Source organism: Prionailurus viverrinus, unplaced genomic scaffold (genome assembly GCF_022837055.1).
Source record: "Prionailurus viverrinus isolate Anna unplaced genomic scaffold, UM_Priviv_1.0 scaffold_42, whole genome shotgun sequence".
Lineage (NCBI taxonomy): Eukaryota > Metazoa > Chordata > Mammalia > Carnivora > Felidae > Prionailurus > Prionailurus viverrinus.
Genome location: NW_025927609.1, coordinates 1,282,686 through 1,295,662, shown reverse-complemented (window position 1 = coordinate 1,295,662; position 12,977 = coordinate 1,282,686). Strand labels below are relative to the sequence as shown.

Sequence of the window (12,977 nt, the reverse complement as noted above, 5' to 3'; positions counted from 1 at the left end):
GCGCACGGTCACACGCTCGCTCGCCACGGTCCTCGGGACATCTGCGCGTCGGCAGCCCCTTCCCAGAAGAGCGTCTCCCCCGTGTGAGTCACACCTTGGAGGTCGACCACACCCGGACAGTAGGTGGGGGTCTTGAGAGAAGAGGCTTTGGGTCGGGGCCCGTGGCTGGACCGTGGCTCCAACCACGGGGGACTGGGCTCCGCCTGGTAAAGTGGGTGTGCATGCAGGAAGCCACCGACGTATAGGTGTCTCCTTGAATGGGTGTGTGCCCCCTCCTGTGTCCGGCGGTGACCGGGCTCCCTGGACAGAGAGGTGGCACTCCTGGTCCGAGGTCGTCAGGCTTGCGTGCCTTGGAGGCGTTCTCCTCAGTTGTACACCTGCAGGCTCAGGCAGGTACAGGTGCATGGCCAAGTCAGGCCCTGCTGGGTCCCAGGACCAGGTCGTGGAGAGCAGGGCCTGTGTCCCTCCCCCGCCCTGACAGCAGCCTCTGGTCCCACCTGGAAGGATGAGAAATGAGGGAGAACACCGGGCACCACGGCCGTGTCCCCAGCCTAGACCAGAGCTCACGTGCTCTAGGACACCGAGGAAGAGGGTGCTTGAGCAGAAGGGAGGGCCGTCCAGTGTGAGCATCCGTTGGTGAAGGCGATCACGGTTCTCCCCAGTGGCTCATCCACCACGTGGCCCCTCTCCAGGTCAGGGTGGCTGTGGCACCGCAGCGTGGACACCGTGGGAGGGGAGGGAAGCCCCCGACAAACCTGGGGCACTTGAGTGGGATTCGCCTACGAGCAGGCGCAGGACACAGGACTGGTTCAAGCCAGGACAGATCCTCCAAGAGACAGCCCAGCCTCCGTTCTGATTTTCTACCCCCAGGGCTTTGATTAGTTTCCAGGCCGGTTCGTAACGTAGTAAAACCACAGGGAGCTGCTTGGCGTTCAGCTTTCTCTCCTCTGTAATGCAGTCAGCACCCCGGGCAGGTGCCTCGACTGGTGCCGGAGTATCGTTCCCGCTGTCTGAGGGTGGGCATGGGGGTCGTGGAGGTGGAGTGGGGTCCGAGCATGGGGCGCGGATGGGGCGCAGCCCCCGGCACCCTCAGCGGGCTGCCCCATCGCATCCTTGCCCCCCTGGTTGGGGCGGTTCCTGTGGCGTCCCCCTTGGGCCTGTGAGCCACAAGCCCCGGCCCCGGGAGGGTGCCCGGAGAAGCAGGGCAGGTGCCAGGCGGGTGGGGAGCCCCTCGTGACTCAGTGTCCCCCTGGCACCCTGCCTGCTTGGTCTCTCCCACGCGCAGCCTCACCAGGGTCTCCCTCCTCTTTGCAGAGAGCCTGGGCACGGAGGTGGGGCTCCTGCAGCTGCTCGGAGAGCCGCCGCCCCAGCAGGTCGCCCAGGTGGACGACCCTGACGTCGGGCCGGCCTTCGTCTTCGGCCCGGATGCCAACAGCGGCCAGGTGGCCCGGTACCACTTCCCCAGCCCGTTCTTCCGCGACTTCTCACTGCTCTTCCACGTCCGGCCCGCCACCGAGGGCGCGGGGGTGCTGTTCGCCATCACGGACGCGGCCCAGGCGGTGGTCTCCGTGGGCGTGAAGCTGTCGGCCGTGCGTGACGGGCAGCAGCACATCCAGCTCCTGTACACCGAGCCCGGCGCCACCCGCACCCGCACGGCCGCCAGCTTCCGCCTGCCCGCCTTCACCGGCCAGTGGACGCGCTTCGCGCTCAGCGTGGACGGCGCGACCGTGGCGCTGTTCGTGGACTGCGAGCTGTTCCAGAGGGTGCCCTTGGTGCGCTCCCCACGGGCCCTGGAGCTGGAGCCCGGCGCCGGCCTCTTCGTGGCCCAGGCTGGAGGAGCAGACCCCAGCAAGTTCCAGGTAAGCTGACAGCCACCGCTGGTGTGGGGACCGGCCCTGGTGTGGGGGTCTGGCCCCCGGGGACAAGGGACGGTCTGCCTCCTGCCTTGTGCAGCAGCGCCAGGGAGAGGACCGCCCGCGGGGCGGGGCCGCCGGCCGCTTGAGTGCAGGCCCCGGTTGGGGATGTGGTGGAAGTCTCGGAGGCCCCCCGGCACCGTCCCCTTCCCAACTGGACCCCATCTGCAGCACATGAGAGCCCCTCCATTGTGCGTGGTGCCCGCGGTGACCCCGGGGTCCGGGCCCCCCTGCCCCACGGGGCGGATGGGAGTCAGCGTCCCGGCCCAGCTACGTGAGCTGTGTACACGGCGTGGCCCTGAGCGTGGGCTGTTGTGGGGGCGGGCTGCACCCTGGAGGGCGCACTCACCCGCCCCATCAACGTGCCGATGACCTTATTTTCACCAAACTGCTCAGCAGGCCTTCAGCGCAGCTTCCGAGCAGCGAGGGCAGAATTTCGCCAGGGCAACTGGCTCGTGGCGGTCCCACCATGTCCTCGGGGAAGCCCCCACCCCTAGGCCTGTCCTCGGCCTTTCATTCTGGGGGCAGGCGGATCCCAGAGCCTGGAGGGGGTCTTTCTCCCGGGCCCTCAGCACCCACGTTTGTTGGAAACTTGAGCCGGACTCCCTGCCTCCGGTGAACATCGCGTGGACACCCTCCATGGGCACTGACCCACAGACCCCCAAACCCTGACACTGGAGCCAGCCGGCGGCTAGAGCGTCCCTGCTCAGCGGTCCAGACAGGGGCCCCTGTGTGTGCTGGAAGGGGCCGTGTCCCCGGGGGACAGAAAGTTAATTATTGCCTAGAGAAAGGCTGCTTCATGAAAGTTGTTCTAAGTCCTGGTGACTTGGGTGCTGAAAGCTGACCTTTCGCCTCTGGCAGGAACTTTAACCCTTGGGGTCTGGGAGCCAGCAGGACTTTGATACGAAACTGGGCCTCTTTGTGTTTTCGCTTTGATCCTCAAACGTGATTAACTGCAAAGAAGTCAGAGAGAGCCGTCTGTCGAGGCGGGGGCTGTGTCCACTGGCTGTTTGTTGTGTGACTTCCCGGGAAGCTGAGGACAAAAAAGCGTCCCGTGTGTCCCCACGTCTCTAACACTCCAGCAGAAAGGCTGCCTGTGTGCGGGTGGGGACAGGGTTGCCCGGGTCACCACTGTTGTGGGTGAGGACGCCCGGCGCCTCCTCCCTGTGCCTCGTCAGGGCTGCGTGTCACGTGTGCAAAACACATTCGCCACTGGAAATAGGCTGAGATGGTGTCTGGGTGTTTTAACTTGCATTTCTCGGTTGCTAGTGTAGACAGACTTAGATTTTTTTTTTTTACATGGTTTTTGGTTATTTGCATTTCTTCTTTTGTGACTGGCCCATTTATGTTCTTTGCACTTTTGTCTTGGGGTTTCAATAATTTCTTATTGACTTTTAGAAACTCTTTATATGTGAAAGAAAATGGTCCTTGGTTTTGTGCACTTAAAATTTTAGCTGTCAGTTTGTCATTTGCGTTTTCACCATGTCACTTTTTTGTTCAAACCGTTGAGATATTTAAAGTGTTTACGTGGAAGATACCCATGGCGGGAGAAGATGCCCATGGCGTGTAATATCGTGGCCAAGTCTCTGAAGGTTAGGAAGACAGGACTCCTGGAGCGGGGTGTAGGCTCCTCCGTCAGCGCTGGGCTGTGGCCTGCTTGCCCCGGGTGGCTGCTTGACTTCCAGCTGACTTCGCTTGTGTCACATGCACCTGAGCCAAGTCTCCTTATGTCCCCACGGACTAGAGGCTTCAGGAATTTTCCGTGTGGGTGTTTGAACGGATTCCAGCTGGCCGAGAGAAGCTTGTAGAACAGGAGACAAATCGGTTTAGCAGCGGGTTTTGCAGACTTTCTGAATTGAAGTTCCTGGAGAAGAATCACTCACGTCACGTGATTTATAAGATTTGGCAGAAGCGAGCTCGGGGCTTAGGGCGCCGGGAGGAAGCTGGGCGGCGTCTCCTCCGGCCCCTCCCGGGCGGTCCAGGCGGGTCCGGACAGAACCTTGATTGTTTGCCTCTGGTCAGAAAAACTGGTCTCTTCGGGCTTCTTCTTCTTCTTGAGTCACTTTTGGTAGCGAGCGTCTCCTGGGAAGTCCTGCCTTCCGTGCGGTTCGGACAGCGCTTGCCTTATCGCCAACCCTTTCGGCGGTTGTGTGCCTTTTCATTTTTTTAACCGTTTCTAAAGCTCTGCGGCCGCGTCTCCCTCGACTCGCTCCCCCTTCCCCCGCTCTGTGCAGCTCCTCCCTGGCCGCCGGGGGGCTTCTGCGGGTGCCCCCGCCGCACCCCTGGAGCAGACGCGGCCCTGCCTTCCCGGAGGCTGTGCTCCAGCCGCCGCACCTCATGCTGAGCGCTCACCTGCCTTGTTCGACGGGGACTTCCCCCCGCACGCGGCCTTGTGGGCCACGTTATACAGAAATAAGCGCCCCGTCCACTGATGCCAGGAGGGTGCCCCGCAGCCACGGCAGGCTCGACGCCCGGGATGGCCGGGAAAGGGTGGTCAGGGGCCTGTCGCCCCCAAGCCCAGCACCCAGGCCCGCGCCTCCTGAGCGAGGGAGAGCCGGGCGCCCCGGTCACTGCCATCCCCCGCCCCACACCCCTCCTATGACACGCACCGTGCTCACCTGACGTGACGTGCGGTAGGACGGCCTCGACGAGATGCCGCCGCATCCCTGCCATTTCCTGCCACGACTGGGGGAGAGAGAGGAGGGGCCCGGACGCGCCCCCACGAGAAGGAACCAAGAGGAAGCAGATGGTGTCGTGCCGGCGGCCAGGGTGACGCAGGCAGGCGGTCAGGAGCCACCGGGGCCGGGGCCCGAGGAAGCGGGGCAGCCACAGCGCAGCCGGCGTGGGTGACAGGGCGAGGGAGTCCGGCCCGGAGCGCCACCAGCCACCTCCCCCCCCACGGGCTCACTCAGCCCCCCCCGCCCGCGACCAGGATGCAGCGCTTCCCAGCAGGGCCCCGAGGCCGGGTCAAGGCCACCTCCGAGAACCCGGGGGGCCCAGGGAGGCAGCCCGCGGCCAGTGACCTCAGTGACAAGCGTGCGCAGCACGGGGTTCTCATTGTGCGACTCGGCCACGCAGCCGGCAGCGTGGCAGCGACGGGACACGTTCCAGACGGTTAACAAAGTGCGACGTCTCCAGATTCCACGTCTGCTTCCAAGCCCGTCCGATATTTGCAGTGTGTCTGTGGCTTTTGCACCACTGACGTCTTCCCCACTAAACGTGTCCCCGGGGAAGCGCATGCGGCTCCCGGAGCAGCGGGCAGCCCGGCGAACAGCCTCAGCTGCTGGCAGCTCGGAGCCTCGAGGGACGGGTCTGTGGGGACGGTCACGGCGGAGGTCTGGCCCCCTGACCCCACCTGCCGGGAGCGCCCGTCCCTCCCCTCATGGCCGCCACCTCCCAGGGCACCCTGCTGCCCCGTGGAGAGCTCGACCTTCTAGAATTTAACACCCTCCCTGTGCTGTCCTTGCGTCTTCAAACTCGGTCACCTGGGCGACCCTGTCCCTCCTTCAACAGGACTGAGGTCGAGAACTTGCATCCCCAGCACGATGCCGGTGCTGACCCCTGACCTGACCCCTGCATTTTTACAGGACGGCCCAGATTTCCCGTGGGCGATGGTGCCCCCAGGAACCTGGCTGGTGGAGGGCACCTGTGTGTGCAGATGGACAGGGGCCTCGCTGCAACGCTCCCTGCTCCTGGTCTGCACACTTGTGCTCACGTGCACACCCCTCTCTCACCACACCCGCACACGTGTTTATGTGCACACGTGTGCTCTCGTACGATGCTCTCACTGCACGCACACATATGTGCACACGTTCATGCACATAGGCACACGCCTGCTCTCACACCCTTGCGCACACGCCTCACATTGGCACACGCTCTCTCACGTGCTGTCACTGCATGCACACATCTGCTCACACGCACACGTGTACGTTCACACGCACGCACGTGCTCACGCATAACCCATCCACACAAAGCTCTCACACACGCTCACACACCTCTCCCGCGTGGCTTGGCCACCCTCCGTGGTGGTTGGACCGTCCAAGAATTTGAAGGGAGGGACACTTGTCCCTCACATATACCAAGCACTGATCATAGCTGACTCCCTGCACCCGGGCGCGGACTTCCTCTCGCCCCGGGCGCAGCCCCGGGGACCTGCCTGCGGCCAGTCCCTGTGCCGCCCGTCCTCTCCCCGCCACGGTCCACAGGGAGGAGCTCTCAATAGTCGTGCCACGCGGTCGGGCAGGCCGTCCCTGAGTCCCGCTGATGGCTCTGCAGTGAGTTCCCCGGTGACCACTGTGAGGAAGGCTGGGCCCCACTCTGACCTTGCACTTTGCCGGGACGCTGCAGGGCGGCATTGCGCCTGGGGGACGGCGGCAGGAGGAGGCAGGGACCGCGAGGGTGACTCCGGGTCTGAAGGGGCAGCAGTGGCTGCGGTGGGGGTGGCCTGCTGGGCTCGGGGTTAGACACAGGCCACTGTTGGTGTGGTTGAAACATCTCTGGCCCCTGAGACCGTGCTCTCTGTGCCGGGTCACCTTCTTCCTTAAAGAGATGGAGTTCTCAGCTCCATGCTTCCGGAAGGATGCCACCACCACCCTCCCCCAGTGAGGCCACCTAGCAGCCTGGGTACAGGCCTGTGGACAGCAACCCTGCCCCCAGCTCCCTCAGCCCCAGGGTCCGGCCACCGTCTGTCAGCTTGCCTCGGAGCGCCACGAGGCCTGGACATCACTTGGCACGTGCTGGTCCTCACCCAGGTGCCCGGAAGAACCTTCTAGAACTGATGACCATCCTGAGTCCAACTGAGAACCAGGGCGGCTTCCTTCTGGGCTTTGACTGTGGAGCCACGGGCAGCTCCTGCCTCTGGTCTTCCAGAACACGCTGTGGCTGGTGGGAGAACGGTGAGGATGAGGTACGTGGTCCTGCCCACGGCCACGTTTTCACCGCCTTCCGAAGTCAGCCCAGCTGCAGGAAGTGACCCTCTGCCACTTGGCGCACCCCACGTCAGCTTGTGAGCCGGTGGCCGCTCTGGTGGCCCTGAGTCATACCAGCTGCCCGTGATGGCGGCTCTTTTGTGCATACTTGCAAAGGAGGACACCGCGTGTGTGCACAGAGCACAGATCACCCACCTGCGTCCCGACTGCTCCCCGCCCGCCTCCTCAGCCGCCTCCTTCCCCTGCACGTTGGGAAAACGAGGACCTCGCGGTAACTGGAGCCGAGGGTCTCCCTCCACCCAAGTCCCACCTGGACCCGACCGCCCTCACTGGCCTCCCAGGAGCAGGTGTGTGTGCCTGAATGAGCACGTGTGAGCAAGGGCACGTGTATGTAAGCACAGGGGCAGGTGCACATACATGCGTGTAAGCATGTACCCACACGGCACATACATGCGCACACACGGGCACGCACACATAGCCACACACGGAGATGGGACACGGCCCCACAGGCCTCACTGTCAGCAGCTGGGGAGTGGAGCCGGGAGTACGGAGTCTGGCAGGACTGGCCCCTGAGGTGCTCACAGCCCTGGGTAGAGATCCAGGAGTGCTTCCTGGAGGAGGCGGCCTTGGAAAGCAAGTGGAGCCCTCAAGCAGGGCTCCTCTGGGGACCCACTGGGGTGTTGTTGGTTTGCTGTCACGTGCTCCTTGCTGGTGTGGAGCACGAAGGTCAGGGGATGGAGGGGTCACGTGATGGAGGGAGTCTGAAGGTCATTTGGAGGAATAAACAGAACAACCGAGGTGAGTCAGCACGTGGCCTGTGGACCCGTCTGGCATCGCCTGTTCTGTGCAGGTGGGAAAGGGTTTGTTTGACACGTTGAAACGGGCGAATCGGAAGGAGACTCTTACAACGTGGAAATGACACGATGACATTTCGGTGTCGGTAACGCTCGGAACAGCCGTGCTCGGCCCTTCACGCACTGGCTGTGGCCGATGCCGAGCGGGTGTGCACCAGGCAGCACAGAGACCGAGGACTCCCCAGCTGGCCCTTTACGGAGAAGCTCTGGCGACCCCTGACCCAGGCCCTTCCATGACGTCTCAGGATTGACCAAGTGTGGTTTCTACTTGGGAAAAAGGTGCCGGAGAAAATCCCAGTGGGTTAAATGTTGAGTAAAAAACAAAGAAAATACTAGAAACCACACGTGTGGACACTCACCATTTCCAGGCAGGGAAACCTTTTAGAAAGCGGCCCCGGTGGCCTCTCGTGCTTGAGGGCGAGGTCTCAGCCGAGGCGATTCAGGGCCCGAAAGTCAGCGAGCGCCACACGGACTCCGCTGGGCCGCGCTGCGTATGCCCTGGGGCTTCTTCAGTCTTGCCTGCTGCTTTTCAGTCACAGGCTCTGCCGGTCCCCGAAATAGCCGGGGCCACGCGCGGCTCTCCCGTCCCCGTCACCGCCTCCCTCAGGCCCCGTCCCTCCACGTCTGCGCTGGCGACCCTGCCTCCCGTGGCACTGACTGGGAGAGCGGCCTCTGTTCCCCGTCCCCTCACGTAAGTGCCTTTGGAGCCCCAGTGGGAGCGACCCGAGGGGCCTCCTGTCTCCAAGACGGCCTCGTCCTGGACCTCGGTCGGCTCCGTGACCCTGCTGAGATCCTCAGCAGCGCCAGGCTCCGAGCCGGGTGCCGGCATGGCCGTGCCGACTGCCTCAGGGCCTACGGTGACCGCTCTCCCCCTCTGCCTTTAGGGAAGGATCGCGGAGCTGAGGGTGCGCGGAGACCCCCGGGTGAGCCCCCTGCACTGTCTGGAGGAGGACGACGAGGACAGCGGTGGGGTGAGTCGCTGCCGTGGCCAGGCTCCACGGAGCTCCCTCCCCCTGCCCCACCCTGCTTCGCCCCCCACCACGGGCAGAGGGCCCAGGGTTGGTGGGGACTGGGGACCCCAAAGTGGTAGGACATCCTCCTTTGAAGGATGTCATTTGGGTATCAAGAACCTGGGACATTTTCATTTACCCGTAACATCAGAAAGAGCATTCATTCCCTGCCTAGAACTTTCCACTTAAAAACACATACCAAACATGGAGTGTTAAAAGCTTCCCTAGAGTAGCCGGTTAGGTGATATGGTTGATGACGGTCACCTTGGCCAAAATGTGCACATGTGTCTGCATGAGACAGCATGTGTGTGAGTGTGCATGTGTGAGAGCATGTGTGTGTACGTGCATGTGTGAAAGCGTGTGCATGTGTGCCTGTGAGAGACTGTGTGTGCATGTGCAAGAGCGTGTGTGTGTGCACGTGCCTGTGAGAAAGCGTGTGTGCATGTATGAGAGAGCATGTGTGTGTGCAGGCGTGAATGAGAGACTGTGCATGCACACGCCTGTTTGTGATTGTGTGTGTGTGTGCATTTGTGAGAGACCGCGTGTGTGTGCACGTGCCTGTATGAGAGTGTGTGTGCATGTGTGCATGTTTGAGAGCATGTGTGTGCCTGTGAGAGAGCATATGTGTGTGCATGTGTGTGTATGGGTGTGCATACGTGAGTGACTGTGCGTGCACACACCTGTATGAGGAAACATGTGCATGCGTGTGCCTTTGTGAGAGAGCATGTGTGTGTGCACACGCCTGTATTAGAGAGCATTGTGTGCACGTGTGAGAGAGCGTGTGCACGTGCCTACGTGAGAGACTGCGTGCACATACCTGTATGAGAAGTGTGTGTGCGTGCCTGTGTGAGAGAGCGTGTGTGCATGGGACCTAAGAAGATCCACTTCCCAGGGCGTGTGAGTGACAGAAGGGGAGGAAAGCCCGTGTTCCCAGGGAGAATCCGGATCTCAAAAATGCCCCCAGTGACCGCACGGTTGTGAACAGAACGAGGTCGTCAGCCACGTGCAGTGACCAGGGCAGGGACGATACGATGGCTCACGTTTCCTGTGGCCGCAGGCCACCTCATTCAGCTCCGTGAGGCCGTCCCCCGGTGTGGCCTTTGAGTTGACAAATCTGTGCCCGGAGCCCCCTCCGCAGGGCCTCTCTCCTCTGGCTGTTTCCTGGGACAGTGTCCCAGGAGCGGGATGACCAGGCAGAAGGAAGGAGCGTGTTTCTTCACGGTTCTATGTGTGTGGCCGGCGGCCGCACCGTTTCCCAGAGGGGCGTCCTAGTTGGTCTGATCGGCGTGCCTGCTGACGCCACCCAGGGACGGGGTTCGGTCACCGGCTCCTTCTTTCCTGCGACCGTCAGGTGTCTGGAGACTTCGGGAGCGGGCTGGAGGAGAACCGGGAGCTTCTCAGGGAGCAGTCGGTGAGTTCCGTGAGTCCTGGCGGGACCCTGTCCCGACAGGCTGTGTGAGCACACGGGTGCACACGCGTGGGGGACTCCAGGCGCTCCCTGCGACCTGAGGACACGTTCCCAGCGGGACACGGGAACGCACCCTCTCACTCCTGTCACCAGGGATTTAAAATTCGGTTTCTGAGTCTAACCCCTCGTTGGGTCTCTGGGGTGACGTTGATGTTCTGTTTACGCCTCCCCGTTAGCTTGGAGGGGCCGCGGAGTACTAGCGGGTTTGTAGCTCAGACACAAAGGGAGGGTGGGCGGGCCTTACAGCGAGGAGGTTTCTGGAGGCCAAGTCTGAGCTCGCCCAGGTCCCGAAACCCAAAACAGCGAGCGGGAGGGGGAAAGGCCGCTTGTCTGCATTTGCACCACAGTGTTGCGCCCTCCGCTCCTGCCGGCCCGGGGCTTGGGCATCGAGGGGCCAGGACAGGCAGGGTGCTGAGCTCCACCCACACAGGGGGTGCTGGGGACCCCCTGGCCCCGCGCCGGCCGGAGCAGTCCTGGGAGGCGCGCCCAGCAGGGCCCCGCTCACAGCAGGCGTCGGTGCGCGGTGCCCGACGGCAGTGCCCGGGTCAGACGGGCCGTGCGTCCCCACAGACGCGGGTTGGATTTGGGCGCTCGCCCCTTCACCCACCGAGCTCCCGTCCCTACCAGGGTGCCTGGGGGCAAATCGTTGCTTTGGGAGCGCAGAGACCCCCGTGGAAACGTATCCGAGCAGTGCCGGGGCCGCGGTGGGAAGTGCCGAAGCTCTGCATCCCGTCTCAGTGGGCTAGACGAGCGGCCGGCCCAGGGCGGGTCCGCCCCGTGGTCGTCAGTACTTGAACTGGGAACCCACACCCGGCCAGGTTCCGCTGGGGAAATCCGGCCGGCCGGCTGCTTAGGGTGACGACAGAGGAACTGGGCCACAGCCTGTGCGGGGTGGGCGGGCCGGGCCAGAGCACGAGCGGCCTGCGGGGGCTCCCCTGCCGGCTCTCCGTGTTCTCCACCCTCTCGTGCTCAGTGGCGCAGGGATGTCGGGGGGCCAGCCAGGGCTCATGGGTCCCGGGGGGCCTTCCCGCATGTGTGGCTGGGGCCTCGGGGGAGGCCTGATGTCCGGCTCCGGGCCCCCCAGCCCTCCGGCCTCGTGGGCACGCCGGTCCCCGAGTGCCTTGACCCGCACGGCGTCACCAGGGAGCTCCTGCCAGACGTGGGGCGGACAGTTGCGGGAAGCATCTTGACTGTGTGTTTGAACGTCAGCTTGTGCCCACGTCCTTGAGGCTCCCGGGTGCCTCTGGGGACCAGGAAGAGGCGTTTTCAGAGCAGAGCCGGTCTTGCCTCCTCAAGGGTGGGTGCAAGTCACCCGTCCCTGGCCGTGGAGTCCCCCGGTCGTGACCCCTGCCGAGGACAGGTCGCGCCACATGCCGTCTGTGCCGTGAAATGCTGGAGGCTCCCTTCCTCTGAAGGCCTCCGGCTGCCCTCGCCGGGTGGGTCCTACCTCGGGGAGTGTCCCCTCGGGGCTGTCCCGGGGCCCTGGGCAAGCATAGTGGGTGCTGGTGCGTCCCTACCGCACGGGGGGACCTGCAGGCTGGGGCGTCCGGGGGCTCGCAGGGCCGGGACCCCATCCCCACGGCTGTTTCGGAAGAAGAAGCTGTGGGGAGTCCCGGAACTTCTTCAAGAATCCACGCAGACCACACGTGTCATAACCCAGCACCTGCCACGGCACATCCGCGTCTGCCACATAATGGACTTGTCTCCCCCTCTCACCTTGCCAGGGTCTGTCCCCAAAGCCCAGCCTCCCCGAGGCTCCACCGGTCACTTCTCCGCCCTTGGCTGGAGGCAGGAATGTGGAAGATTCCAGAACTGAAGAAATTGAGGAAGAAACCACGATGTCTCCGTTGGGAGGTAGAACTGTTTACTGATGGGGTGTGCGTGTCAGTTTGAGCGTGTCAGTGGCGTGTGGTTGTGTGGTGTGTGTGTCAGTGGCACACGTGTGTCAGTCGTGTGCACGCCGGCGAGGGGCTCCCTGCCGTCACAAATGCGCCCAGACTGGGGAGCGGTCAGTGCCCGCCTGCCCCCTCGTGGCCGCAGGAGAGTCAGGGCAGGGCCGCTGCGTGGCCTTTCCTTCCGTGTCTCGTTCCCGGCATTCTTGTGCCGGTGGGTCCGTGGGGCGTCCTGTGCTGCAGGCTCGCCAGGAGGACCTGAGATTTGGTTTTGAAGGATGACAAATCATCGTACAAGTTGTCCGATGAATCGTGGAATGCTGTGGGTCGGCATTTGGGGGCAAGGATGCTTCCCGGTGGCCTTGGGGGTCTGCTGCCCCGGGGGGTGCGGTGTGGACCTACCCGCGGCCGGGCCACTGAAAATGGAGTGTCAACGCGTCTGCCGTCTGTCGCTGCCAGCAGACGGCCACACATCTGGCCGCTGGGAGGGCGCTCGTGTCTCGCCTCGCGTCCCGAGGGCCGTGTCCTCTCCTGCAGGCCCCGCGGGGGGTGGGCTCCCCGCCCGCTCAGGTTGGTGGCAGAATCCAGTTCCCCGCAGCCGTGGGACGGAGGCTCCCGGTCCTCACTGCTGTCGGCCAGCGACGGGTCTCACGTTCTCGGGCCACCCACGCCCCTCCGTTCCTGGCCACTCCAGAGCCAGCCACGGCAGATGGAGTCTTCTCGTGCTCTGCACGTCTCAGACGCCCCCTCCTGCCTCTCCTCTCCCGCCTCTTCTGTTCTGGGGCCTCGTGTGGTTAGCGGGTTGTACCCCAGTAGCCCAGGATGATCTCCCTACCTGCACGACGGCTGTTTAGTCACCTGCGACGCCTGCGGGGGGGCCTTCACAGCAGCGCCCAGACTAGCGTCCGACAG

At 63.5% G+C, this 12,977-nt stretch overlaps 1 protein-coding gene across 3 annotated transcripts in view; it reads left to right on the top strand.

Annotated features, from left to right (window-relative positions):
* The window catches only part of COL18A1 (collagen type XVIII alpha 1 chain), a 91,267-nt gene that overhangs the window by 50,930 nt on the left and 27,360 nt on the right, over positions 1 to 12,977 (top strand). For all 3 annotated transcript variants that reach the window (XM_047846838.1, XM_047846837.1, XM_047846839.1), the window contains 4 exons: positions 1,315 to 1,859; positions 8,580 to 8,666; positions 10,057 to 10,116; positions 11,898 to 12,027. In XM_047846838.1, the coding sequence (XP_047702794.1) occupies positions 1,315 to 1,859; positions 8,580 to 8,666; positions 10,057 to 10,116; positions 11,898 to 12,027 (822 nt within the window). The remainder of the gene's footprint in view (positions 1 to 1,314; positions 1,860 to 8,579; positions 8,667 to 10,056; positions 10,117 to 11,897; positions 12,028 to 12,977) is intronic.